At 43.4% G+C, this 26164-nt stretch overlaps 1 protein-coding gene across 7 annotated transcripts in view; it reads left to right on the forward strand.

Annotated features, from left to right (window-relative positions):
* The window catches only part of NACC2 (NACC family member 2), a 157444-nt gene that overhangs the window by 73218 nt on the left and 58062 nt on the right, over positions 1-26164 (forward strand). For 6 of the 7 annotated variants that reach the window (XM_029612168.1, XM_029612169.1, XM_029612167.1 and 3 more), the window contains one exon: positions 24289-25231. In XM_029612168.1, coding sequence (XP_029468028.1) covers positions 24352-25231 — 880 coding nt within the window. In that variant the 5' untranslated portion in view covers positions 24289-24351. Of the gene's footprint in view, positions 1-22316; positions 22623-24288; positions 25232-26164 lie in introns of those variants that run through there. The other variant, XM_029612166.1, reaches the window with a different exon arrangement.

Raw genomic sequence — 26164 nt, forward strand, 5'->3', positions numbered from 1 at the left:
CCGCAGTCTTTTTAGCAGATGTGGGCTGCGATTTGGTCCATACCTCTGTTAGAGGAGTGGCTTCAGTGATACCGTGTTTCCCCGAAAGTAAGACAGCGTCTTACTTTCTTTTTACCCCAAAAAGTCCCACTATGTCTTACTTTCAGGGTATGTCTTATATTGGAAAAAACCTGTAAGACATCCCCCGAAAGTAAGACGTAGTGTTCAAAAAAAAATAAAATGTTTTAAATACCTGTCGGAGGGCCGCGTGGGTCCAGGCGGCCGGCGGGAGCCGGGTGGTCGCGTGTTAAATCTAGGCCGCGGGTGGGTGGGCGCTTGTTCCAGGCGGCGGGGGGACGCGCGTTAGTTCGAGAAGGGCGGCGGGTGGTCGCGTGTTAAATCTAGGCCGGGTCGCACAGGCGCGCATTCATTCACTGCCGGTGGGGGCAGCCCCCACCGGCAGTGAATGAATGCGCGCACAGGCCCACAGCGCCTGTGCGACCCCTGCGATTCGGCGCTGGGGGCTGTGACTGCCTTGAGCGCCGAAAGCAGCCCCCACCGGCAGCCCCCAGCGCCGAATCGCAGGGGTCGCACAGGCGCTGTGGGCCTGTGCGCGCATTCATTCACTGCCGGTGGGGGCTGCCGGGGCTGCCCCCACCGGCAGTGAATGAATGCGCGCCTGTGCGACCCGGCCCAGATTTAACACGCGACCACCCGCCGCCTGCCGGCCGTCTCGAACTAACGCGCGTCCACCCCCCCCCCCCCCCGGGAACAAGCGCCCACCCGCGGCCTAGATTTAACACGCGACCACCCGGCTCCCGCCGCCAGCCGCCTGGACCCACGCGGCCCTCCGACAGGTATTTTAAAATAATTTTTTTTTGAACACTACGTCTTACTTTCGGGGGATGTCTTACATTAGCCGACCCCCCTAAAATTCCCACTACGTCTTACTATCAGGGGTGTCTTACTATCGGGGAAACATGGTAGCAGCCAGGTGTCAATTATGGCTATGGAATTGGTCAGTCGATGCGACCTCCAAAGCTAATCTTTCGAAAATGCCTTTTAAGGACTCGCTCTTGTTTGGGAGCAAGTTGCAGAAATTGGCCAGTAAGTGTAGCGAGACCCCGGTTCCTCGCTTGCCAGAAGAAAATAAGCAGTTGTAGTGCTCATTTGGTATGAGGGGTCGTATCAGGGGTTCCAAGAGGTTTTGTCCCTAAAGAGGGTTGATCTTTCAGAGTACTCGGCCTTTTGATAGGTCTCAGTCCTTTCATCCCAGACAGCCCAAGTGAGGAGCAGGCTCAAGTAGCAGCTCCTCCCAAGCCTCGCAACGAAGGTTTGCCAATTCACCCTCAGTATCAGGAGATAGGGTGTCATCTCTCTCTCTTTTATTGGAGGAAGGTCGAGATCACAACAGATCAGTGGGTCCTGGAGGTGATACGAGAAGAATATGCGCTGAAATTTTGCAGTATTTCTCAAGATATGTTTATGGTGTCTCCTTGCCATCCCCGCAGAAGAATCAGGCATGGGAATCTAAGCTATTAAGGCTCCTCAAGCTGAGGGCTGTGGTTCCAGTGCCTACGTCTCAAGAACATACAGGGCAATATTCCATTTATTTTGTTGTGCCCAAGAAGGAGGGCTCCTTTCATTCCATCCTGCTAGAGCACCAACGTTTTCTGTGTTTTGTGATGTTGGAGCACTATTATCAGTATTGGGCGCTGCCCCTAGAACTTTTTCCAATGTTATGGTGATAGTAGCGGCAGAGTTGAGGAAAGATGGAATCCTAGTACACCCATAATTGGATGATTGACTGGTTCGAGCCAAGTCTCTGCAAGAGAGCTGCCAGGTGACCCGCAAAGTGATTTCTTTGTTGCAGGAGCTCGGTTGGGTGGTGAACCTGGCCAAGAGCAGTCTACAGCCATCTCAGTCTTTGGAGTATATGGGTGTTCAGTTCGACATGAGGCAGGCCAAAGCTTTCCTGCCAGAACCTTGGATTCAGAAGTTGATGTCACAAGTGCATCTTTTGGTGAAAACTATACGCCTGACAGTGTGGTCCTATCTACAAGTGCTCGGTTTAATGGCAGCGACCCTGGAAGTGGTGACGAGGGCGAGGGCACATATGTGTCCTCTTCAGTGCTCCCTGCTGTCTCTTTGAAACCTGCAGTCTCAGTACTATTCGAATCGGCTCCACTTGCTGATGGAAATCTGATTTCACCTCCAGTGGTGGTTGCAGGAGGATCATCTGAGAAAGGGTGTTTCCTTGACCTCCCCAGACTGGTTGATATTCACGACAGGTGTGAGTCTCCAGGGTTGGGGAGCTCACTCTCAGGAGCTAACAGCGCAAGGATGCTGGAATACCGAAGAGTCCTTCTGGAGCAGCAATCGCCTGGAAGGCCAGGTAGTCTGGTTGGCATGCTTGCAGTTCAGCAACAGACTGCAGAGACATGCAGTCCGAGAGATGTCTGACAACGAAATGACAGTGGCTTACGTCAGTCGGCAGGGGTGAACCAAGAGCCAGCAAGTATTGCAGGAAATAGATCAATTCATGGAATGGGCTGAAGGACATCTCCAGGTGATCTCAGTCTCTCACGTTGTAGGAAAAGACAACGTAAGGGCAGACTCTCTCAGCAGGGAGAGTCTGGAACCAGGAGAATGGGGGTTGTCGGACAAGGCTTTTAAGCTGATAGTGAATTGCTGGGGCTTTCCATTCTTGGACCTGCTGGCGACTTCTCGCAATGTGAAGGTTCCTCTATTCTTCAATCGCAGGAGAAATCCGCGGTACCTGGGTATTTATGCTCTCCTGCAGGTCTGGCTGGAAGACAAGCTGCTTTATGCCTTTTCCCTGCGGCCCCTGTTGGGCAGGATAGTTCACAGGATCGAGGACCACAGGAGGTTGGTGCTTCTGGAGGCACTGGATTGGCCCAGATGACCATGGTATGCCGATCTGCAAAGACTTTTAGTGGAGACTTCCTTTCATCTTCCACTGCACACGAATCTGTTGCAGCAGGGTCCTGTCCTTCACAACTCTGTTTTGTCTTACGGGTTGGCCCTTGAGAGGGCTTGCTTGTTGAAGCATGGATATTCTTCTGCTGTGATCGCCACCTTGCTCCGAGCTTGAAAGTTCTCCACTTCCTTAGCTTATGTGCGGGTTTGGAGAGTGTTTGAGGCCTGGTGTGAGGATCAAGGGGCTCTTCCTCATTCAGTTAAGATCACGCTCATTTTGGATTTTCTACAGGATAGGTTAAATAAAGGCTTGGCCCTTAATTCTTTGAAGGTACAGATTGTGGCTCTTGCCTGTTTCAGGGGCCAGGTGAATGGTGAGTCCTTATCATCCCATCCTGATGTGGCCCTTTTCTTGAAGGGAGAGAAGCATCTTCAGCCTCCCTTGAGGTTACCGGTTCCATTGTGGAGTATTAACCTGGTGTTGTATTTCCTGGCGGGTCCTACATTTCGACCGCTGCGTGGCCCTTCCTTGTGGTTATTGACCTTGAAATTAGTGTTCTTGGTGGTGATATGTTATGTGCATCAGGTTTCCGAGCTGCAGGCCTTGTCTTTCCAGGAGCCGTTCCTTCAGGTGACTCCATGGGTGGTACAGCTGTGTACTGTTCCCTCCTTCTTGCCTAAGGTGGCCTCAGATTTTTACTTAAATCAGTCCATTTCCTCGCCATCCTTGAATAAGGACAGAGATGTGGGAAGAGTATTGCCTCTTGCGTCCCTTGGATGTCAAGAGACATGTGCGATATCTGGAAGTTTCTAAGCCTTTCCAAAAGATGGATCACCTGTTTGTCCTTCATGGTGGACGGAAGCAGGGCGAATCAGCTTTGTGGGTTACAATAGCTCGCTGGATTAAGGAGGTAATCACGGCTGTGTACATGGATACTGATAAGCTGTTGCCTACTCAGGTTAGGGCTTATTCCACTAGGGCTCAGGCAGTATCATGGGCAGAGGTTAGATAGTTGTCTCCCGTCTACATTTGCCGAGTTGCAACGTGGTCCTCCTTACACACTTTTTCCAGGTTTTATCATCTGGTTGTACAGGCCCAGGAGGATACAGCCTTTGTGCGGGCAATGTTGATTGGACCGTGGGCGGCCTCTCACCCTAATTGGGAGTAGCTTTGGTACATCCCACTAGTCCTGAGTCCATCTATCTACACACTAGGAAAGGAGAAATTACTACTTACCTTATAATTTTGTTTTCCTTAGTGTAGACAGATGGACTCAGCTTCCCTCCCTTGGCCGCTGACTGTTTGTGTTGATGGTTGTCCTGTGGGGCTATGTGTTCCAGGGGATTACTGGTAAGTGTTCATGCAGTTCCTAGATTAGGTCATACTTTCATTGCTTTAGTTTAGTGTTTATTGTTGGCTGAGTACAGTAATGGTTGACTGTTTATAATCAAATTTTTTTGCCAGTCTGTTCACACAGTTGGTTTTGAAAAGAATACTAGCAGGCTGAGGTCACTGCAGGGGTATATATACTGTGACGACAGCTTGCTCCTTCTCATTCTGCTGGCAGGGAAGCATAACCCTCTGGTCCTGAGTTCATCTGTCTACCCTAAGGAGAATGAAATTATCAGGTAAGGAGTAATTTCTCCATTTCAGTCTACAAGTTGATAGGATGGACTGCTCTAGGGCAAAGCAGTTTTTAAATACATTATAAATAGGTGATTTATTCAGAACATGCAAGGTCTCACCCATAAGGGAGGGCAACTCCCTGTATTTAGTTTTTGGGTTTGGGTTGGCCCGTCAAAGGTGGGTTAATTTTATTGTGATTCAGACAAATCTTTATGGTCTAAGCATTTTTATCTTTATTAAAATTTATTAATCGCCTAAGAACTAGGCAATGTTCAAAATAAAAACATACACAAGATTTCAATCAAAACTTGTACCGATAACGTATCAACGTGTTAAAAATTCTTAACAAGTTAGTAACATACAAAATGGACAATTAATAGAATGCCTGCCTGTATAGCCATATCTTTAGTGACTGTTTTTGAAGGTCTTTAGACTGTCTGCCACTCGAAGTGGTTCAGGAAATGTATTCCAGAGAGTCAGGGCAGCGATAAAAAAAATGCCCAGTCTCTGGTACAGCTGAGCCTGGCATGTGCAGGTGAGGGTACATTTAGCATTCCTCTCTGCGAGGAGCAAAGTTGGTGAGTGGAACAGTACAATCTCAACAAGGCGTTGCACCATGGTCTAACAGCAGAAGAAATTAATTTGAAAGTGATCACTGCAACCTTGTATTTAATATGCTCAGCTATGGGGAGCCAATGCAAGTCAATGAGGATTGGGGTAAGAGTAAGTTCTTCATTTAGGGAAATGAGATATGGTGTCCTTCAGGGTTTATTCATGTCCCCTCTTCTTTTTAATGAGTACATGGCTCTGTTAGAAAAATTGGATTGAGAAAAGGATTGGCCCTTAATTCCTTGAAGGTAAAGGTGGAGGCTCTTGCCTGTTTTCGAGAGTAGGTGAATGGTGGACCCTTGTCGGCTCATTTCTTAAAAGGGGTGCTATTGTCCTCCTGCATGGCTACTTGTTCCAGGGGTTACTGGTAATTGTCAATCCAGCCCCTAGACTAGTGTTATTACATTCCTTGTCCGAGCTTCGTGGTCTCCTGTTAGCTGAGTGCTGGAGTGGTTCTCTGTTAATAATCAGGTTTTTTGTTAGTTTGTCCACAATTGACTTTTGCAGAGAAATCTGGTGAGCTGATGTCAGTGCAGGGGTGTATATACCATGATGTCAGCTTTGCGCCATCTCTATCTGCTGGTAGAGGTGCATAACCCACTGGTCGTGGATCCACCTATCTTTATTAAAGAAAAGGAAATTATCAGGTAAGAATAATTCCTCCTTTATGATATGAGTGGATTCAGAAGCAGTATTGGGAAACATGCTCTCCTGAAGTTGTTGATGGAGAGTAAAACATCAATGGACTCGAAGGGAGTTTGGGCAGGGGATAAGCGCAGGGGATCCTTAGTTGGACAAAGTGAAGGGATTGCAGCAGCATGCTCTATTGGTACATGCTTAAAGTCTTGTCCTATTTAGACGGTTCTACAGCTTGGGTTGGGGCTGCCTTCATTAATGGCAAACATGATCAAATCATCTGAAATGTTAGATGTTCTAACAGGAATGCAGATGCTCACATAGCCAGTTCTATAGCAGGGGACCTAGGAGACCAGCTGTTTGAACAACAGCCACAATAGTACTGGTAGCTATCTAGATTATTACAGAAGTTTGTGATTAGACATGGGAAATGAGAAGAGGTGCCAAGTGTGAACCAGGTGGGTGATCTTGAATACTCATCTGTCTAAGATTGATTGATTGATTTCATTCATTTATTTATTTATTTTAAAGGACTTGTTGCCCGCGCCCTCTAACGTTCGGGGTGGGTTACAAATGAAACAATCCTAATAAAATATGATTAGTAAAATACCAGACAAATTAAAACAAAACATAAGCAAGAGTACAAAAGCCTGTATAGATCCTGGATGTTACGACGCCTGTAATGAAAGTGTTTCCAGCTTAATACTTTATAGTGCTAAAAGGGCCTGGAGTGAGACTTAGGACTGGCAAAGATCTTTGTATGCTTGACTGAATAGCTGATATTTTAAGGTATTTTTGAAATCCTTTGCATTTGGTAACTATCCTAAATAGGGCGGAAGAGAATTCCCTATAATTGGACCGACAATGGAAAAGGCTCTTTCACGAGTTATAGCCAACCTGGTGACTCTTGGAGAATGGACTTCTAGCAAAAATTGATTTTTTTGATCTTAGACTGCGTGAGGGAACATAGAAATGGAGAACAGAATGTAAGCATGGCCTGTTAACATTGTATATTATTAGGCTGTGTATTGTAGATAATTTATATAATATCCTCCAGTGAACTGGCAACCAGTGTAGAGAAAAAACTGTTGTGATGTGATTGTGGAGCTTTGTGTTTGTTAATAATCAGACTGTAGAATTTTGGACGAGTTGAAGGGGTCTGATTGTAGACTGAGGAAGACCGACATATAGCGAATTACAATAGCCAATTGCTGTGAGTACTAATGATTGAAGGAGAGTTCGGAAGTCATCAGGCTCAAGTAATGGTTTAATATGTCTGAGAAGATGGAGTTCATAGTAGGATGATTGCAGTACTAATTTAATTTGTAATTTCATGTCTAGTTTGTTGGAGATGGTGGAGTACAAATGGAGATCGATGACAAAAAATTATCCTGGATAAGGAGAGAGATTTACAAACAGTTGTGCTCAATGGTTGGTCAGATTAGATTGGATGGGCTGGGTGGTCTTTTTTTTGCCATCGTCTATTATGTTGCTTTGTTACTGTCCTGTGGGAGATGTAGACCCTGGTGAGGGAGAAGGAGATGGAAAGGAATCTTGGTTGGTGGGAGAAGGGTAGGAGAAGAGTAGAAATCAAAATGAATTTAAGGGGGAAGGGAAGGAGAGATGGAGAAGAACCTGAGAGGGGAAAGACAAAGAGAAATGGGCTGGAGTGGGTGGAGAGGAATGTGTTGGGGAGGAGGGATATGGAAGGAACAGAAGGTTGAAAAAGCAGGAAGAAAGGTATCAGGAAGGAGTAGGGAGGATAAGGGATGATGTACTAAATCTTCTGCTCCCCCCACCCCCCCCCCCAGCCCAAACACACACACTTTCTAAAATCCTAGATCTGCCCATATGCGGCATTTATGAAAGTGAATCAAATTTCTTTTTCTGTGGATGGCCAGAATGAAAAACAAGACAGTTGTACTATATCTGCCCACCCTTATCATAATTGGCTGATATTGTTTAGGGCTTTCAGTTATGTGCACATTGGGGTAGGGAGGGGAGTGTTGCTTTTCTGAATCACAAGATTAGCCTGCTTGCCTGTCTGGCAAAAGGTTGAACCTGATGGTCTAATGCCATCTTTCATCTGAACTTACCACAATCTGCAACTGCATAACACTTTCCCCCAAAGGTAGTGCGTAGGTTAAAAGCCTTTTTATGCGCAGTCAAGCATTTTTACAACAGAAGGGAAAAGACATCACGATGACGGTGAAAGGAGTAACTCTTCAACCTAGTGATTCAAAATGTTGATTTGCTCTTCGGCTCCATATCAGTGAATGCACAACTCCATGCCAGAATCATGGAGGATGGGGGTCAAAATGACTCCCTGGAGGGAACAAATGTTCTCTCTCTGCACAGAGCTTGGAGGGTGGGTAGAGCTATATTTCACTATTGTAAACACCTGCTAATACTGCATTAACCTAAGCTGAAATTCTCCTGAAGAATGATGTAAATTATGGAAATATTCACCACAAAGCTTTCCTGCAGAGCAGGAAAAAAATAGAAGGAAGGCACGTGTGCCTTGTGGAGTAGTACTCTTCTCTTGCACTCAGTAGCTTAAAGTTGAGACTTGACTGAGGAAGGTGGTTTGTGGTATCTAAGTTCTTGGGAAGCTTAATGAATGCATCGCTTTGTTCCCATTTTTATTTCATGTGCTTTAAAAATTGTACAGACAAAACTGTCTTGCATGTTTTTTGGGCTTTTGTTTCCTGAACCATAAATCTGACCCTTTGTGTGAGTGTGTTCTGAGCACTTTCTGTAAACTATAAACTTTTTATCTCAGTTGAGTTGATTGTGATCGGTTGGTTGGCAGGGGGATCCATGCTATGCCTGAGCAGTGTAGGCAGCAGGCTCTTCAAGAATCTTCCTGTCTAGCTGGATGCACCAAAGTGTTTTCCTCATTTTAGTTCTATGGAGAAAAGTGCTTCGTACATAAGTCCCTATGAGTGTGATCTGAGATGCTACAGCTCCGGCTACAAAAAAAAAAAATGGATGTCAAGCTTTTGAATCTTGGATTTCCCAAACTGATTTGGTTTTTTTTGGTTTGTTTAGTTTTTTTTTTTTTCCAGTACAGAATGAAAAACCTTCCCAGGTAGCTCAAGATCTGCAGGATAGCTACCTGGCTAACATTACCCACATATTCAGCGGACATACTCTGATAAGTGTGCCATTGAATATACCCAGCTAAAGTAACTAGGGTAACTTTAGGGCAGTATTTGTTTCTGACCAGACTTGCCCAGCTATTCAGCAGTCCTAGCCAGTTTATCATCCTGGTGCTGAATAGCCTGATAAATGTTAGCCATGGCCCCTGTCCTGCTTCTTTATCTGGCCAAATTTTGGCCAGTTAATGAGTTACCTGGCTAACACTTTGCTGTTGAGAGGGGCAGGGAATTTATATCTCGGGATTTGCCCGGCCAGACAAACGTTTTTGACTATCCACCTCTAGATGTTCTGTTTTGCTGTGCTCTAAGAAAAAAAAATCAGGTGCAGTCAATTCAGAAGCTCACATCTCCCCGCAAGGCCTCCATGCCATTCATGGCATTCCCACTTTCTTTTTACAGTCCAGGATCTCTGCGTTTGATTTTGCAATAGTCTGGCTCCAAACCACATAGTTTAAGGAGCAACTACCTTTGATGAGCTAGTAGGAGATACTTATCTATCTAAGCCTGTTGGCTCATTTCCCTTCCTTTTTACTACACCACAACAAGTAGATGGGAGATGCTCCCTGGGAAAGGGTGACTTGGTCTATCTGATTGGCTGTAGTCTTAGTCCAGTATTCAACGTCTTGCTCTCAGGAAGTACATGCCAGTCGGGCATATTAATCTGGCTGAAAGTAAATAATGCTGTATGCTCCCAAGGAAGGTACCTTAGAGTACCACTGAAAATGCCGTAGAAGTATTGGTGTATCCATTGATGCATTTAGGTTACCAGACAGCAAAAGTTGTATCTTTTTGGTTGTCAGCAGGTCTTGTGTTCATTTCCATAAGCAACTGAGTATCATTGATTGTGGTGTGGTAGCAATAAGGCAGGGGTGCTCAAACCAGTCCTACGCCCCCCCCCCCCCACCCATCAGTTTTCAGGATATCCCTAATGAATATGAATGAGATTTATTTGCATGCACTACCTGCAGGGTATACAGATATGTCTCATGCATATTTATTAGTGATATCCTGAAAATCCAATGGGGGGGAGGGTGTAGGACTGGTTTGAGCACCCCTGGCATAAGGGTTAAACGTGTTTATTAACCGGTGAATGCAGACAAGCTCGTCATACATTTATCTGCGTGCGCAAAGAATGGGGTCTTGAAATGTCTGCAATCAAAGCGACTTTTCCAACCCAAAATAAAGTTTGTGGAGACGGGGGTGTTTGGTAGTAAGGCTGAAGCTCATCTTGTAGCTTATCAAACAGGAAACGGTTTTCTGGATAAGTGCCTGTCTCGAAAAGCATTCTCGCAGGGTGACCTGGTGCAGTCCAGAAATGATGCAACGCCAGGCACAGGACGGGTTAATTGTGCAGAGGTATGCCCAAGTTTGGGGAGGGGGGAGGATTTTCGTTTGGCGAGAAAAGGCTGTGCCCAGCAGTAAGAGGCCATGGACGTCATGTAAGCAGAGTTCTTTTGTTTTATGCAGCTGAGCAAGAGCAGCCTGTGCAGGAACACAAAAGAAAAAGTGATTTCTTTATAGGTCCTTGTCCAGTCTAAATGCCCCTTGTTTTGTTTTGTTCTTGTTGGCAATCTCCATTGCATCAGAGCCAGCCAGTATTTCTGATGTTCTCATGTGTGTTAATGCTGACTCACAGGCTAACTTGCCCAGCAAACCCCCACCCCTCACACACAGCCACACAGCTCCACCATACTAGGTAATGAGTTGAAGTGAGGCGCCGCGTCTGTTTTGTAAGCTTATTTCCTTGACCTTTAAGGCTTTTATTTAATTTGGGGGCTTTTTGTGCTCAAGGTGCCGCAAGTGTGGAGCTCTGAGTCATGCCTGTAATGTGCGTCTGGCAACATCTTTCTGTAAAAGAAGTAACGCTTATAATATTTCGTGTGACAGCCGTGTCTTTTCAATGTCTTATGTGAATTAGTGTCAGTAATGGAACACTAGGAAGACACATTTTAAAGATTTAAAAGGAAATCATGGTAATAGACTGCAGGGTTGTATTTGAGCATGGCTTCCTTTTTAGGCAGCTGTATGTTTGTCTGGGTTAGAGAACCTTTTATTAGATTGTATCAAAATTGCATTTCAGAAAATAATTTTATTAAATTTATTACAACACTTCTCATCTGCAAAATGCATTTTATAAACTGCGTAGCTTCTGCTACACAATTTATAAAATATTAGGTTAAATGTCCACTTACGCATGCACACGCAGTGACACGAATATGTTTGAAAGTTAGGCTCTCAGACTGTAAGCCCTGAATGTAATCTGCTTTGTAGTGGCTGACCAGTCATAAAATGTGGAAAATAAGTTTAAAAAAATTACCGGTAAACTAGTTTGCTACTATGCAGGCTACTGAAAATAGTTCTCTCTGTGTTTATTCTGTTTCTTTTTAGTTTTCCTTTATTTGCAATAGATTCTACAAACCTCTTCATAGAAAAGCTTGGTAAGCTTAAAAAAAAATGTACATATTTATGCTCTGAAAGTACCTGTGTATATTTCAGAATGCTCATATATTTCCAGTGCAAAGAAAGTGCACACTTTTCTTACCTATTTTATAAACATACGCATGTTTATTTTAGGTGCCTAAAAAACATAACATGCATGCATAAAGACAGGTATTTTATGACGTGTATATGTGTATACCATTTGAAAATATGTTCCTGTGCGCATGCTTCAAATCAACCAGTTCGACCATACATCTTCTAGCTCACCAAGACCCTCTAGCACTTCACCCTGAATCCCACTAGGCCACTCAGATCTCCCACCCAGAAATTGCAGATAATGAACAAGTCTAATTTCAATTGCACTAGTCAATTAGCAGGTGTAAAATTGCGTGAATAAGCTAGATAATTTATACATGAATATCTCTTATAAAATAGCAACTTCTGCGCCTACCTCTTGACCTTGCTCCAGGACGTCTTTAGACTGCCCCTTTTTGTGTCGATAAATGTGTGTGCGAAATTAAAAATATGCACATTCTTTTGATGTTTATAAAATGAATATATATTCCACTTGTAACCCCTTTGAAAATACACTCATAAGTTTGTGCCTGAGGTAACGTAGGGGACGTGACTTACCAAAGGTCACAAGTAGCAGCCTGCTGCTCTAACCACTAGGCTACACTCCAAGTATGTGTGCTTTTTAAACATTAGCTAGCATAAACCGTGTGCGCTAAAAGCGCCACATACTATACACTTGCTATTTCTGCAAAGGTGAAGTGGTGTGCATTTATTTGAATCATTGTATGCGTGATGTTTTCAGCCTGACCAGAGAGAACAATTTTCCCCATCTATGTCAAACTGTCAACTACATGGACATGACCATTTTGTTCCTCGCTGTTGAGATTTGGGCAGCCATATATATCCTACTCATGGTGCCTGTGACCTTTTTCTTGGCAGAATACAGCAAAGGTTCACCATTTGCCTTGTGCAGCCTACAACCAACTCAGTTTTCCTGGTAGTCCCCCCCCCCCCCCCCATCCAGTTGTTTATCCTGCTTAACTTCTGAGATCTAACAAGTTCAGGCTCTCCCAGGTCAATGTTGGTGGGCACAACACTGTTTACTTTGCTTAAACTGCTACATTTTGCAGATGGATGTCAGATCTACATTTTTTTCCTAGCACTTGAGTATGCATTGAGAATGTGTTGCTGACTTGTCCTTCAGTATAGCAGGCTCCTTGTAATTCTAAGGCATGAGCTTGTTTGTTTTTATTTTTGTTGGATGGGAGGGAGGTCAAGGCCCTAATGGTTTTGGGTGGCAAAGCATGAATCCTCATGTAGAATGCAGGTTCTCAATCGCTGCCAAAAGGCCAAGAAGGGGCCTGTCCTCCACTTATGTCCCAGACCTTACATTCTATCTGAATTAAAATGAAGCAGCGATCATAGTGAAATACCTAAGAGGTTTTTCCACATTTAGGGGGTCATTTGTGTGGGCTGTTTATAAAAATTTTCAGGCTGCTATTGTACACACTCAAGTTAAACCAATTTTCAGAGTGCATAAGTTTGCTTTGAAAATTATTCCACAAAAAGCTATCTGCCCAAAGTTACTCCTGCTACTTTCTACAAGGAAAGTTTTGGGGGAAATTTGCACACGTACTTTTCATAATACGGGCATCCAGGACATCACTCGCTCACATCCGTCCTTTTACATTCCAAATTAATCACAGACAACATGTTATGGGTTAACAGGGCCGCAGCTTTAATAACAACCTGGAGGCCCGAGCCCCCTCCAAAACAACTTTACAAATACCAACAACAAGCTTCCCAAACCGTCCGCCGCTCCTCCAGCAAGACGACTCTTACCAGCCACTCGGCTCACCATTCGGCCTCCACACCGAGTTCAGACTCCCACCACCTGCCAGCAAAGGAGCCAACCCAGTGGGCCACCGCCGCCAACCAGCAAGGAGCCAGGCCTGCCAGACGACCCCCGCCGCCTTCCAGCAAGGAGTCCACCCCCAACAACTCCCCAGTTGTCCACCATTCTCAAATCGCTACATAAATCCATCTTAACATTTAAGCAGTGTATAGACAGCATTGGCTCGGGCCATCCGCTGCGACCACTAAACAACACAAACACCATCAACACGATTAAGGGCGGGTGGGAGGGAAAAAAACGGCCTTGTGCTTTACCGGAGCAGCCGCGCCGAAGTGCAGGACAGCGTCGCGATGCTCCGGGACTACCCCCCCTACGTGCAGCAAGCACGGGCTGGCCGACCAATCCTGGTCGGCCAGCACGGCAACAGCTCCCTGCTCCCCTCCAATCCCTGCCTTCCTGTACCAGCCTAAGCCCCTCCTAACCCTGACTCCCCACCGACCTCCTGCCCCGCGTCTGACCCTGCACCTTCCGGGACCCCCTCCTCCCTCTCTAAGGCGCCCCCCCCCCCCGAGGACCAGCCATTCCCAGAGCGTGCCTGGGCCCGCATTACCCTGGCCTGCCGATCATTACGACCGGCAGGCCCCTCCAAATGTAATATTGTAAGCCGCGATCTTATTTTTTGGGAATTAGGCGGTATATAAGAAATGAAATAAACCCTGCTGTGCTCACAATTACATTCATATCAACTGGGCAGCCAGTTTTAAAGGGAGCCATTTCTATGATTAAAGTTCTGTTTTTTACCTCCCCCTCCCATTGAATGGCTTTTGTTTAGAACTAAATAAATCTTATTGATAAAAATAACTTTTACAATAGCGATCACTAATGCAGCACTAGATGCTTTGCAGATAATGATCAATTACATAACTATTACAATTGGTAGATTATATAATGTATTTACATACTAAATAGTCAACTAAAATTCAAACAACTTAACATTTGATATCATATATCTGTTACATAGTAGATAATATAAAACATTTGCATATTGTAGATAAGCATTTTAAGATAGACAGTGCAAGTCCACCACCAACTTGCTAGGGCAGGGCTTCGCAAACTTGTCCTGGGGAACCCATAGCCAGTCGAGGTTTCAGGATAACCACAAGGAATACGCATGAGATAAATTTGCATACTGTGGAGACTTAGTCTATGCAGATTTATCTCATGCGTATTCATTGTGGATATCATGAAACCTTGACTGGCTGTGGGGTTCCTAGGTCAGATTTCGGAAGCCCTGTGCTAGAGATGATTTTTTCTGTTGTTTTAAGCTGGAGGTTTAACCTCCTTCTTTGGCAATGATTGTTATGTCATTTTGTCCCCAATCGGGTGGTAACACTGCCGTATTGTACACGTTTTCCATTTTGGCCAAAAAGGGATTGCTCTCAGTACATAGCTCAAACCCTGTACTTGGAGCTTAACCAGAGAGCCATAGTGTGTTTTATTCAGTCCAGAGAGAAATCGGATTGTGGTTACGTTCCTCTTCATGGAGATGAGCTAGAATGTCCTCGGTACTACCACCAACCTGACGGTATCATGCTGCAGTCTGCTGTGGCAAAGGCATTCTCTTTCAAGCTAGGAGAAAATAATCAACCTAAAAGCTGTTTTGGGTGGTTCTTTAAAGCTGGGGCCTGATTCATCAAGGTCTTTTCCTATAGACACAAAATAAGAGGAAAATTTGAGGTGACTTTTAAAAGCCAGGTGCCCCCCAAAATTAGGAGATACGTGCACATGTAGGACATGCAAGCGTCCACCCAATTTTATAAAGTGGGGGGATGTGCGCAGATGTGCCGATCTCACATCGTAGAAAAAATGAGTGGGGCGTGGGCGTTCTGGGGCGGGGCCAAGAGAAGTGCACACAAGTACCTACACGCCTGGGCGCGCACCCAGGTCCAGTGCCGTGCACCTTTACTTCTGCTATGGAGGCAGTGTATGTATTTAAAAAAAAAAAAAAGACATGTTAGAAAATATGGAGCAGAGTGTGACCCAAATTCCGAAGATGCCGTCTGGATTAATACAGGGAGATACGGTTCATTTAAAGAGACTTGGGAATATTGAACATGCCTTGAGATATTTGAACCCGAGAGTTCTGAACTTTCCTCAAGTTTCTCATGTCTCTCCTCGGGATCAATTCAAAAAATATCTCCAAGAGATTTTGAAAGTTTCACTGGATGCAGTGCCACCCCTTGCTAAAATGTATTTTATATCTTTTGATAAAAGAGATGATATATCTTCTCAACCATTGAGCCCTGCTCCTCCCAGTGCTGATACAAGTATCGCAGGGTGCAAAAACTTTAACATGCCCCACAATACACTACCTATGCAAAGTACTAACATAGCACGAGGTGCAGTAATTAAAAAATTATCAGACACACCCCTTTTTCTTCAGACAACAACCAACAAGGACTGAGCTACAAAGTCTGGGCAAACAAATAAGCATGGGGGTAGCTTGCTTATTGCGGCAGTTACTACCCTAAACCAGTTAAGCCTGGTACTTCATTTTGAATGCATATCCAGCGTTGCTCTCTACTTCAACAGCAGGGAGAAATGTGGAAAAGAGGATTTACATTCAGTCAACATCCAACAAGGCATTGATCTATGCAATCTGGGTAAACAAGCATCGGGGTAACTTGCTTGATGCGGCGGTTACTACCCATAACCATAAGCCTTATGCTCACCTTTATGCACCTCCAACATTACTCTCTGCATCAATGGCAGGGTGTGGCAGGAAATTTGAATCAAACAGTTACCTACAAGGGCCCTGAACTTGGTGGTCGGTGAAACAAATAAGTATGGGAAAATAAGTGTGGGAGCTTGCTCGGCAGACTGGTTGGGCCGGTTTGGTCTTTTTCTGCCGTCATTTCATTTCTATGTATCTGCTTTTCTGGAATCTTCAGGAGAAGAACAAGTTGAAAAGTGTGGGACGTTATTGGTCAAGTTTATTTTTCCATTTGATAGAGACTTGGTTCTCAAGCTATTTCTTCGTAATAGACAAGTTCCATATTATGGTCAGAAATTGTGGATTTTCCCAGACATAGTAAGATCCTACCCAGTAGAGAAGAAATGTTTCTAGCTCTTTGTCATCAATCTAGACAAATAGGAGCTCAGATCACAATATGATATCCATGTAAATGTTTTATGAAAATTAATGTTAAATATATATATTTTGATCCAGCTCAATTGAAGCTCTTTTTAGATTCTCATGCTTTATCAGAAAATATAGCCAACTATCCAGTTATCGCAATTGTAGATGTGCTGGGTTTAGCCCTCCTTAATTACCTAATCTTCTTTCATTTTATATGTAAACGCTCTTTAGAATCTTGGTTCCCTTAATTGCTTGGTACCCAGGATAATGTATGGATTTATTTCCTGAATATTTTGCTTGTACTTTATTTCTATATCATTGTCCTTATCTATTGGCAAGTTTGTTATTGTCAAGTTATTATAATCAATAAAGAAAAAATAATTTAAAAAAAAGATATCTGAGTGGTTGAGGGGTCTGGGGTAACTGGGGGGATTGCAGGCTAAAGAACGGGGGGGGGGGGGGAGTTTGGAGGAGGGAGTTTGGAGGACTTGGCTCTAGACTAGGAGACTTGGTGGATTGGACTGGTGAAACTGGTCATGGCATGGAAGCATACCTGTTATAAAATTCCCTGATTTATGCAGTCCATACTTGAATTTACGCAGCTGTGTGCACCCAAATGCAAAATTGTGTGCACACATATGCACATCTAGGCTATTATATAACATATGCATGTTTGTGCACATATGTTATAAAATTGCCTTGTGCCTGGGTGCGCGCCAACGCACATGCATCAGTGTGTGCCCGCATGCCCCTTTGAAAGTTACCGTCCATGTGAATCAAGTCCATAGTGTTTACTGTCATGTTTTGTAAGTTCTAACTTACTACTTACATTTTAATTTATAATCCATTTTTCCTCATTCTGGTTATGTGAACTAGGATAATTTAACTTCTCTAATGTGCTTATAAAACTATTTTTTAATAATAAGTAAAATTTAACACTACTGAAGTTCATTTTGTATTCTCTATATGTTGTACACCCTAACTTTAAATTAGGTCTGCATTAGCAGCAAATCTTGAGTAACAGAACTGTTTTTAGTGCTAAAGCTGGCCAAAGACAGGTTTCAGCTGTAGTGTTATGTCTGTGACCCCAGACGTGTACATAGCTGTGGGGTGTGTTTTGGAATAACACAGCAATTGAAAGAAAATTCATGCTGGTTTCACATATTAACTGCATATAATTTTTTGCAGGAAACGTTGCCATGTTTTAATTCTTGGGAATAAACTTTAAATGAAAGTTCCTTCACATATCATTCGGTATAGTTTGATTTATGGCTAGCATCTTTCCAAACAGAAGTTATCCCAAAGCTCTTTGCATATATAAGGTCTAAAATGAGAGAGCAGGCAAATTTTTGTATTGGATGTCCAAAGAGAGAGTGGAAGCAGGTCTGAGGAATATAATGATCCAACAGAAACAAGACTGGGGGATGGGTTAAAGAGGAAGAAAGGTGCAAGGGGCAAATGGAATAAGAAACAGTTTACTGAAAAGGATGTTGGGGAGATTACTTGTGCCAGAAACAGTATTTAATGGTGATGATTTGGAAGAACTGAACCAAATCACAGTGAACCTGAATGATGGAAAGGGCAGAATGAAAAACTAAGGAATAGCAAATTACCTGGACCAGTTGATTTACACCCCAGAGTTCTGATAGAACTAAGAAATAGAAGTGCAGCTCTGTTACTAGTAATGTGTAATTTATCAGTAAAATTGTCTATTGTACCTGAAGATTGGAGGGTGGCCAGTGTGACATTGATTTTTAAAAAGAACTTCAGGAGTGACCCAGGAAACTATAGACTGGTAAGCCTGACTTCAGTGCTGGGAAAGTTCATAGAAACTGTTCTAAGCAATAAAATCATAAAACACATAGGCATGGTTTAATGGGATACAGCCAGCATGGATTACACAAGGTAAATCCTGCCTCACCAATCTGCTATTTTTTTTAAGGAGTTAATAAACATATGGATAATGCTGATCCAGTGGAAATAGTGTATTTGGATTTTAAGAAGGCATTTAAAAAGTCCCTCATGAGAGACTCCTGAGAAAAGTAAAATCATGGGATAGGAGGTAATGTTCTATTGTGGATTACAAACTGGTTAAAAGAGAGAAAACAGAGAGTAGGAATAAATGGTCAGTTTTCTCGGTAGAGAAAGGTAAACTATGTCGTGTCTTGCGAATATGTACTGGAACCAGTGCTTTTTAATATTTATAAATGATTTGGAAAAGGGAACATTCAGTGAGGTGATCATATTTGCAGTGACAAAATTATTTTGAGTAATGAAAATCACAAATAGGATTGTGAGAAGTTGCAGGAAGACCTTGCGAGACTGGGAGATTGTGCATCCAAATGACAGATGAAATTTGATGTGGACAAATGCAAAGTGATGCACCTATGGAAATTAACCCACATTGTGGTTACACAACATTAGGTTCCATATTAAGAGTTTTATAACCCAGGAAAAAGATCCGGGCATCATCATGGACAATACTTTGAAATCTTGGCTCAGAGTGTGGTGATTAAAAAAAAAATACAGAATGTTAGGAATTATTAGGAAAAGAATGGAGAATAAAACAGAGAAAATCACAATACGTCTATATCACTCCCTGGTGAGACCGCACCGAGAGTACTATGTGCAATTCTGATTGCCACATCTCAAAACATATATAGCTGAACTGAAAAAAGTACAGAGAAGGGTGACCAAAATGATAAAGGGGATGGAACGGCTCCCTTATTAGGAAAGCCTAAAGAAGTTAGGGCTGTTCAGCATGGATATGGCTGAGAAGAGGATATGACAGAGATCTATAAAACCATTAGTGGACTAGAACATGTAACTACGAATCAGTTAATTATTCTCTCAAATAATACAAAAACTAGGGGACACTGCATGAATTTAGTAAGTAGCACACTCTGAGAAAATTATTTTTCACGCAATGCACAATTAAGCTCTGGAATTCATTGCCAGAGGATATAGTAAAGGCAACTAGCATAGATTGGTTTAAATAAGGTTTGGTCAAGCTCTTGGAGAAGTCCAGGAAAAAAAAACCCTTTCATATATCATAGGTCCAAACTTTTTTTTTAAATCAAAACAGGCATTTATAAAGAATTTTTCATTAAAATATTCCACTTGAATGCTAAGGTGCATAAGGGTGAATTTTAAAAGTGCCAAAACCAAGCGATACGCAAGTATGTCCAGCCAGCGCATGCCAAGCATCTTTTAAAACCCTCCTGTGTATGCATGTATCTCCCAGTATGCGGACAAATGAGCTCAAAAAGGGGCAGGGTGTGGGCATGTTCTGGGAAAGGCGGGTCATGGGCGTTCTGGGACTTTATCATAGAATGTGCGCAAAAGAATTTACATGTACAAGCGCAAACCAGGTCCCCTGACGCATAACTTTACTACTGCTATGGGTGGTGTGAAGTAATAAAATTTAAAAAATCTAGGCTAGTCAGCAGGGTTTTAAGGGTCGGGGCTAACGGGGGGATAAGGGAGACTATTAAACTAAGGGGGTTGGGCAGTCCTATCCCTTAACTGGGCAAACTAGGAGCGAATTGGGTAAACTCCCTACAGTGTTGGCACACATCCCTTATAAAATTGTCCCACTTCTCAGTAGAGCCGGCATTTGCGTGCACACGCACGCATCCTTATAAAATTGTGCCCATATGTACAGCCTATTTTATACCATTATAAAATGGCCGCATCCTTTGGCACAAGCTGGCATACAGACGTACATGTGCACCAGTTACCATCTTAATTTCTCATACATCAATGAGAGATATCCAGATAAAGCAGCTACAGTAGTACTTATCTTGTCCAACATAAAGCTGACATGGCCATGTTTTGCTAATTGCGTTGCATCAGGGCTATGCCATGAAATGTTATGCCGCCTCCAACTGCTTCTTTCTTTGCCTATTCAACCATCTTTAGATCTCTATGGAAAATACCACGTTCTCTAAACATTTCAAAAGTTGAAAAACTGGCCAATCAGGGAAGTTATTTTACACCAGCAGAATACACATCTTTCATTTTGGCCAATCAGAAATCTTCCTGCAAGATAGACAGGTCAGTAAGCCAATGAAAATCTTTCCTTGGAAGCTGTAAGAAATCAAGAAACTTTCATTCACTGGTTCCATAGGCCAATCATGAAGCTTTTCAAATGACAGTTTGATAAGCCAAACACATTACTTTTCCTAACTATTAAAGTTATTGTCACCATCCAGCATGCTTTATTCACAAAATATGATTCCAGTCAACAGCAATATTTAGTCTTCCTGGAGGATTAAATACTGCTGTTGCAACTGTCTCTGTGTTTTTGGTACAGGCTGGTCCAGTCCTGGTTTCTCTCACTGTATGCATGGAGATGTTCTGTTTTCCTAACAGAACTCAGTAGGGAAATTGGAACTTCAAGTTCATGTACACAGTGCAATAAAACCAGGCCTGGATCTGTGTGTCCTGAAAAAAAAAATAGAGCCAGTTGGCATCCTAAAAGGATCCTTCTTTCTATTGAGAAACCTGAAAAGGCCAACACTTAACCAGCGCATGAGGGCCTGGTAGCTGATATCCTCCTCAGTGCTAAAGATAATCCAATCCACTTTGGGGGAAACATTCTACTTTCTTCCTCATGCTTGGACTGTTTTCAGGACAAGTCACTGTCTCGAAAAGATCTCACAGTGCAGTGTAGCAGAGCCTTATGGCTCATCTCTTCTGCCCAGGCAATGTTCTTTCAGTATAGGCGAGGTATATAATATAAGGAAGTATTCGCACAGGGCTCAGCCTTCAATGTATATACTGCAGTACTTGCAACAAAGCTAAATTGGTTAGTTCTGTTTACAGATATTAGCAAATATTTGTTTTCATGAGCCCAGACAAGAAATAGTCTATCCATTGACATTAAATGAGAAGTTTGTCCCGGAGGGAAATAAAAGCCCATGGAGATATTAGTTGAATAAATGTGGCGTGTCTTAAAACTGGAGTCCAAGTGATTCATGGCCTATGCAGAAAAGATAACTGTCGTTTTTAGACCAGTATGTGTGAGTATGGAATAGAGGAAGGTTTTCCTTGGAATAAGATTTTCCTCCCTATATTTAAAAGGGAACCCTCGTGCACTGCCTGGTTCACACCTGGAGACCCGAGAATGTACCCATGTATTTGCTTCCTGCTAGCAGTTCTCTGTTTAACCTTCACTTGTGAGGGTCCCATCGCAAGTCCTACGATGCATGCCAGAAAAGTGTAGAGATCAGAGGATGGAAGCGTTTTACTTCCAAAACCTCTATGCTTGGATTTTTTTTTTTTTTTTTTAAGATTTGTGGTTTGCTTGTTTTGATTTCCCAAAAATATATAAAACCACGTCCACATTTGTATAGGTGGGATCTTTCCGCTTCCAGAGCTCGGTGTTGGACGGACCCCTCCCCCTCTCCTCCCTGCCATCCTACCTGAGCGGGCGGACGGGCATTTCAAATGTTGCAGGAGTAGCCCCGAGGCAAGGTGCAGCACTGCGCTTCAGGTCGGGAAGCGGAAGTGGTTCTTTTTGGCTGGATGTTGCCCGGGAGCTGCTGGGCTGGGCTCGGCTCGACCCCTTTCTCTCCCTAGCCTTGAGGAGTTAAAAGAGCAGCCCTGCCAGCTCTGCAGACTGTTTGAAATAGTTTAAATGCTTTGACACTCTCGGATGTACTGCATGGCAGAGGAGGCAGTTTAGAGCGTAATTCATATGCAAAACTGCACTATAAATTTAAACCTGTCTCAGTTGCCGTGGCACCACTAAGCATTTCATCAGCACAGTGTACAGTATTTCTGCCATCTTTGTTTGCATTGCAGTGACTCATCAAAAGTCTGTCTTGTACCAACACTGAGAGCATTCCTCTGGCACTGATATTTCTCTGTGTTTTTTTTTTTTTTTTTTTTTGAAAGCTTCGGTCTAAAACTGGCTTTTACTTCAGGTCCCTAATCAAAGGGCTCTATTCATTCCGGAGAGCAGCCTGAATGTTAATCTGCATCCGGCCTATTCATTTACATGCTATGCAGTGCTCTGGAGATTTGACTTGGTAAAAGCTTCAGCTACAGCAGATACAAACAGAGGTTTTGATACTATTTCTCCCCTCTCCCTCTCTCTCTCCCTCCCTCCCTCCCTCTCTTGAACAATCTTCCTTGCTGCGTCTGGTGGGGCAGACGGAGCGAGAAAAAAGGGATTTTGGTGCTCACTCTGCAGTTTGGACCTCTGGATGCTTTAAGGTATGTCCAGGATGGAGGGTGGGGGCAGTGATAGGGTTGGTGGAGGGGTCAGATAAGAGAGAGAGAGAGAAGTTATTTTCTGGGAAGATGCACTCCTTTTCAAAACCATGCAGACATAATAAATTAGACTAAAGTGATTTGCGTTGGGTCGTCTCTGACTCTTAGTACTTTTTATTTGAAGCTGTACACAAGAGTTTTCTGTCCTTTTAGCTGCTGTATTTTTAATGCATATATTTGCAGGTGAACCTCTTTTTCTGTCCTTATTGCAGGCTTTCTGAGCCAGTCTGGAGCAGTTTACTCCGTGCCAGCTAAGATTTATTTTAGGATATAAATACCTCTTGTGTGTTGAGCTGAAGGTTCCTGATTTAACAGTCATTTGCTTTTGATTTTTTTATGAATATATATATATATATATATATATATATACTTGTTTCATGCAGTTTTTTTTTTTTGCCTAGGGTTTGTTTTAATCAATTTGTTCCAGACCCTGCTTGCCTGCTTTCTCTTTCTTACATGGGGGGGAAAAAAATAATTATATAGGTTCTGATTCCTTTCTAAAACCGCACATTGTGGTGTAATTGGATGAAGTGCCTGAGCCCAAGCAAGGAATCTTATAGAGTTGTTTTTCAAACGTGAGACATGAGAGGCTTTCTTGATAGAACCGGAGCTTGGATCCAGACGCCAGGCGGTGAAGGAGGGGTAGTGTGTGTGTGTGTGTGTTGTGGGGGGTCGGGGGGGGGGGGGAGAGAGCTGAGGGTGAGGGAAGGACACACAAATGTGTTCATGTCTGCTTCCGAGAAACTGTCTAGCACTTTGTCAACTATCCATTTTATGTCCTGACGGAACGGATCCTAGAACTCTCACCTCAGGAAGCCCAGAGGTGCTGCCTTGGCTCTGCCCTCCTGTGCATCAGACATAACAGAATCTATATTGTGAGCGCCGCAGCAGGATGCTGCCCCTGCTTCTTCAGACTGCTCAGTTAGTGGCCAAGCACAGTAAAATCTTATGGTGCAGATCAGTCTCTGGACAGGCAAACTTTCTAATTATATTTTATTGTCTCTAATTCACCAGTCAGACATCCTCGAGGAAGTTGTGTATGGTTTGTACTGCACACGTTTTCCTGGTCATGGTTTGCCATAGCATTGAAATGTTTTATTTGAAAGGAAAATGTATTTATTTGCCATTGAATGCTGCAGCACAAACAAACCCTGCTCTGTCTGTACATTGTTTCCTGCCTGGCTGCTCACTTTCTATTCAAGGCATGGTTCCCACAAGTGTCCAGTTATATGGAGAATTCCAGCAGAGGCGACCAGCAGCCTTCTCAACTTCTGAATGTAGAATTCTCATTCAGAGTAGCTTAACTTGAACAAAATTTCTTTTTTCTCCATCAGGTTCTTACTGCAGACAATGTTTACTATGCATTCTGGCTGCAAATATCCGCAAACAAAAGAACATCATTATTAAGAACAGGAAAATATACAAATAATATAGCCATAAAGGCTAGGATTTTGAGGAGCCAAAGACTGTAATTCTAATTTTTAAGCTAACATAACATGAATTCAAAGGTTGTAATTGTGCTACTTGTCTCATTATAATACTTGCATACATCAAAGTATCCCCTAAATATATTCTCTCCTATTTTTTGTATTTTCTCTCCCTGTTCCAGATGTTCCCTGCCTTGGATGCATTTGTGTTGAATGTCTAAAGGAGATCCAGACAATCTACCGCCATGTCACAGATGTTGCACATAGAGATTCCCAACTTTGGGAACACTGTTTTGGGTTGCCTGAATGAGCAAAGGCTCTTGGGACTTTATTGTGATGTCTCCATATTGGTCAAGGGCCAAGCATTCAAGGCACACCGTGCCGTCCTGGCAGCCAGCAGTTTGTATTTCAGAGACCTATTTAGTGGGAACAGCAAGAGTGCATTTGAGCTGCCGGCCACAGTGCCACCAGCGTGCTTTCAGCAAATTCTTTCGTTTTGTTACACTGGAAAGCTTACCATGGCCGCCAGTGAACAGCTTGTGGTGATGTACACGGCGGGTTTCCTACAGATTCAGCACATAGTGGAGCGGGGCACGGACTTGATGTTCAAAGTGAGCTCGCCACACTGCGACTCGCAGAGCACTGTGATAGAAGAGCCCAGCTCCGAGCCACATAGCCCCTGTAACCAGTTGCAGCCCGCCACGGTGCCCTATGTCATGTCACCGTCCATGCCTATCCCACTCCTTACCCGGGTGAAACATGAAAACCATGAGCTCCAGCCTACGGCAGTGCCCAGCCTTCCTGCCAAACGGCCCCTGGAGGCTCCTGCCAAGGACAGTACTGTTGGGAATGTTTCTGCTGCTACTGCTGCCACTGCTGGTCCATTGAAATTATCCCGACTCTCGTACTATGGGATGCCTAGTTTGGCTTCCCTCATCCCAAATTTACACCAAATGCATAATTCCCAGGGGGAGCGGACAAGCCCGGGAGCCAGCAGCATTCCAACTACTGACAGTCCCACGTCATACCACAATGAAGAAGATGAGGAAGATGATGAGGCTTATGACACCATGGTGGAAGAGCAGTATGGGCAGATGTACATCAAGTCGACTGGAGGATACTCAGGTAATAGATTTCAGTTAAACTGTAATTTGTTCACATAGTGCCTTTTCTCCACATAGAAGAAAATGTTTACAGTTCTGGCACCAGGCATGAAGCCACCTCTGGGGTAGGTGCCACTGCAGCTTCTCAGCTCTTAGACATTGGTTTCTGAAGAAGGTAAATGGGAGAATAAAAAATATGATGCTGTTACTTATTACTTATACCCGATTGCACTGGTATTGGGTAAACCAAGATACAGAGAGAGATTTGCTAGGGAATTTGCACCAGAACGAGGATTTGAACCCAGACATTCTAGAAGCCTAGTCTGTTTTCTTGTGTTTGCTCCTTGCCTACTGTCAATATTACTCTTCTATTTGGTTCTTTTTTACCTACTCTTACATATTTCATGTCCAGGTACATACAGGTTGATAAAGAAGTTGTAGGTGATACTTGTTTTAATTGTATTTCTGTCTAGCTTTTGAGAGCTGTACTTTGTTCATCGGGTTAGAAAGAGAACATAGCACTCGACAGGCAGCCAGAAATATATTAAGGTAGTCAATAAAAAAAAAAAAAAAAAAAGGTATGACCTACACTTTATGTCCTGATAAAGAATGCTTCATTTGCGTTTTCTGTTCTCTTATGGGCTGGGCATTTCATTTTCTGGATCCATCCTTTCCCCTCCCCTCCCTCCCCCTCTCATGGCACTCAGAATAAATGCTGCTTAAGTGATGCACCTGGCTTCTGCCAAGCTCTGCGTTGAGATGCTATACAGCTTGCTGCAGTCATGCTACAATATCAATGCAGTTAGTCTAGACAACTTACATAACATGCAGGCATTGCCAAGGAAAACGTACTACCTTGGATGCCATGTTCTTGTGCATTTTTTTTTTAAAACTGTCTCATTGTCAGAGGTGCAGTCACTTCTTTTGTACTTGACAGATGTTAATTGAAGGCATT

Source organism: Rhinatrema bivittatum, chromosome 8 (assembly GCF_901001135.1).
Source record: "Rhinatrema bivittatum chromosome 8, aRhiBiv1.1, whole genome shotgun sequence".
NCBI classification, from domain to species: domain Eukaryota; kingdom Metazoa; phylum Chordata; class Amphibia; order Gymnophiona; family Rhinatrematidae; genus Rhinatrema; species Rhinatrema bivittatum.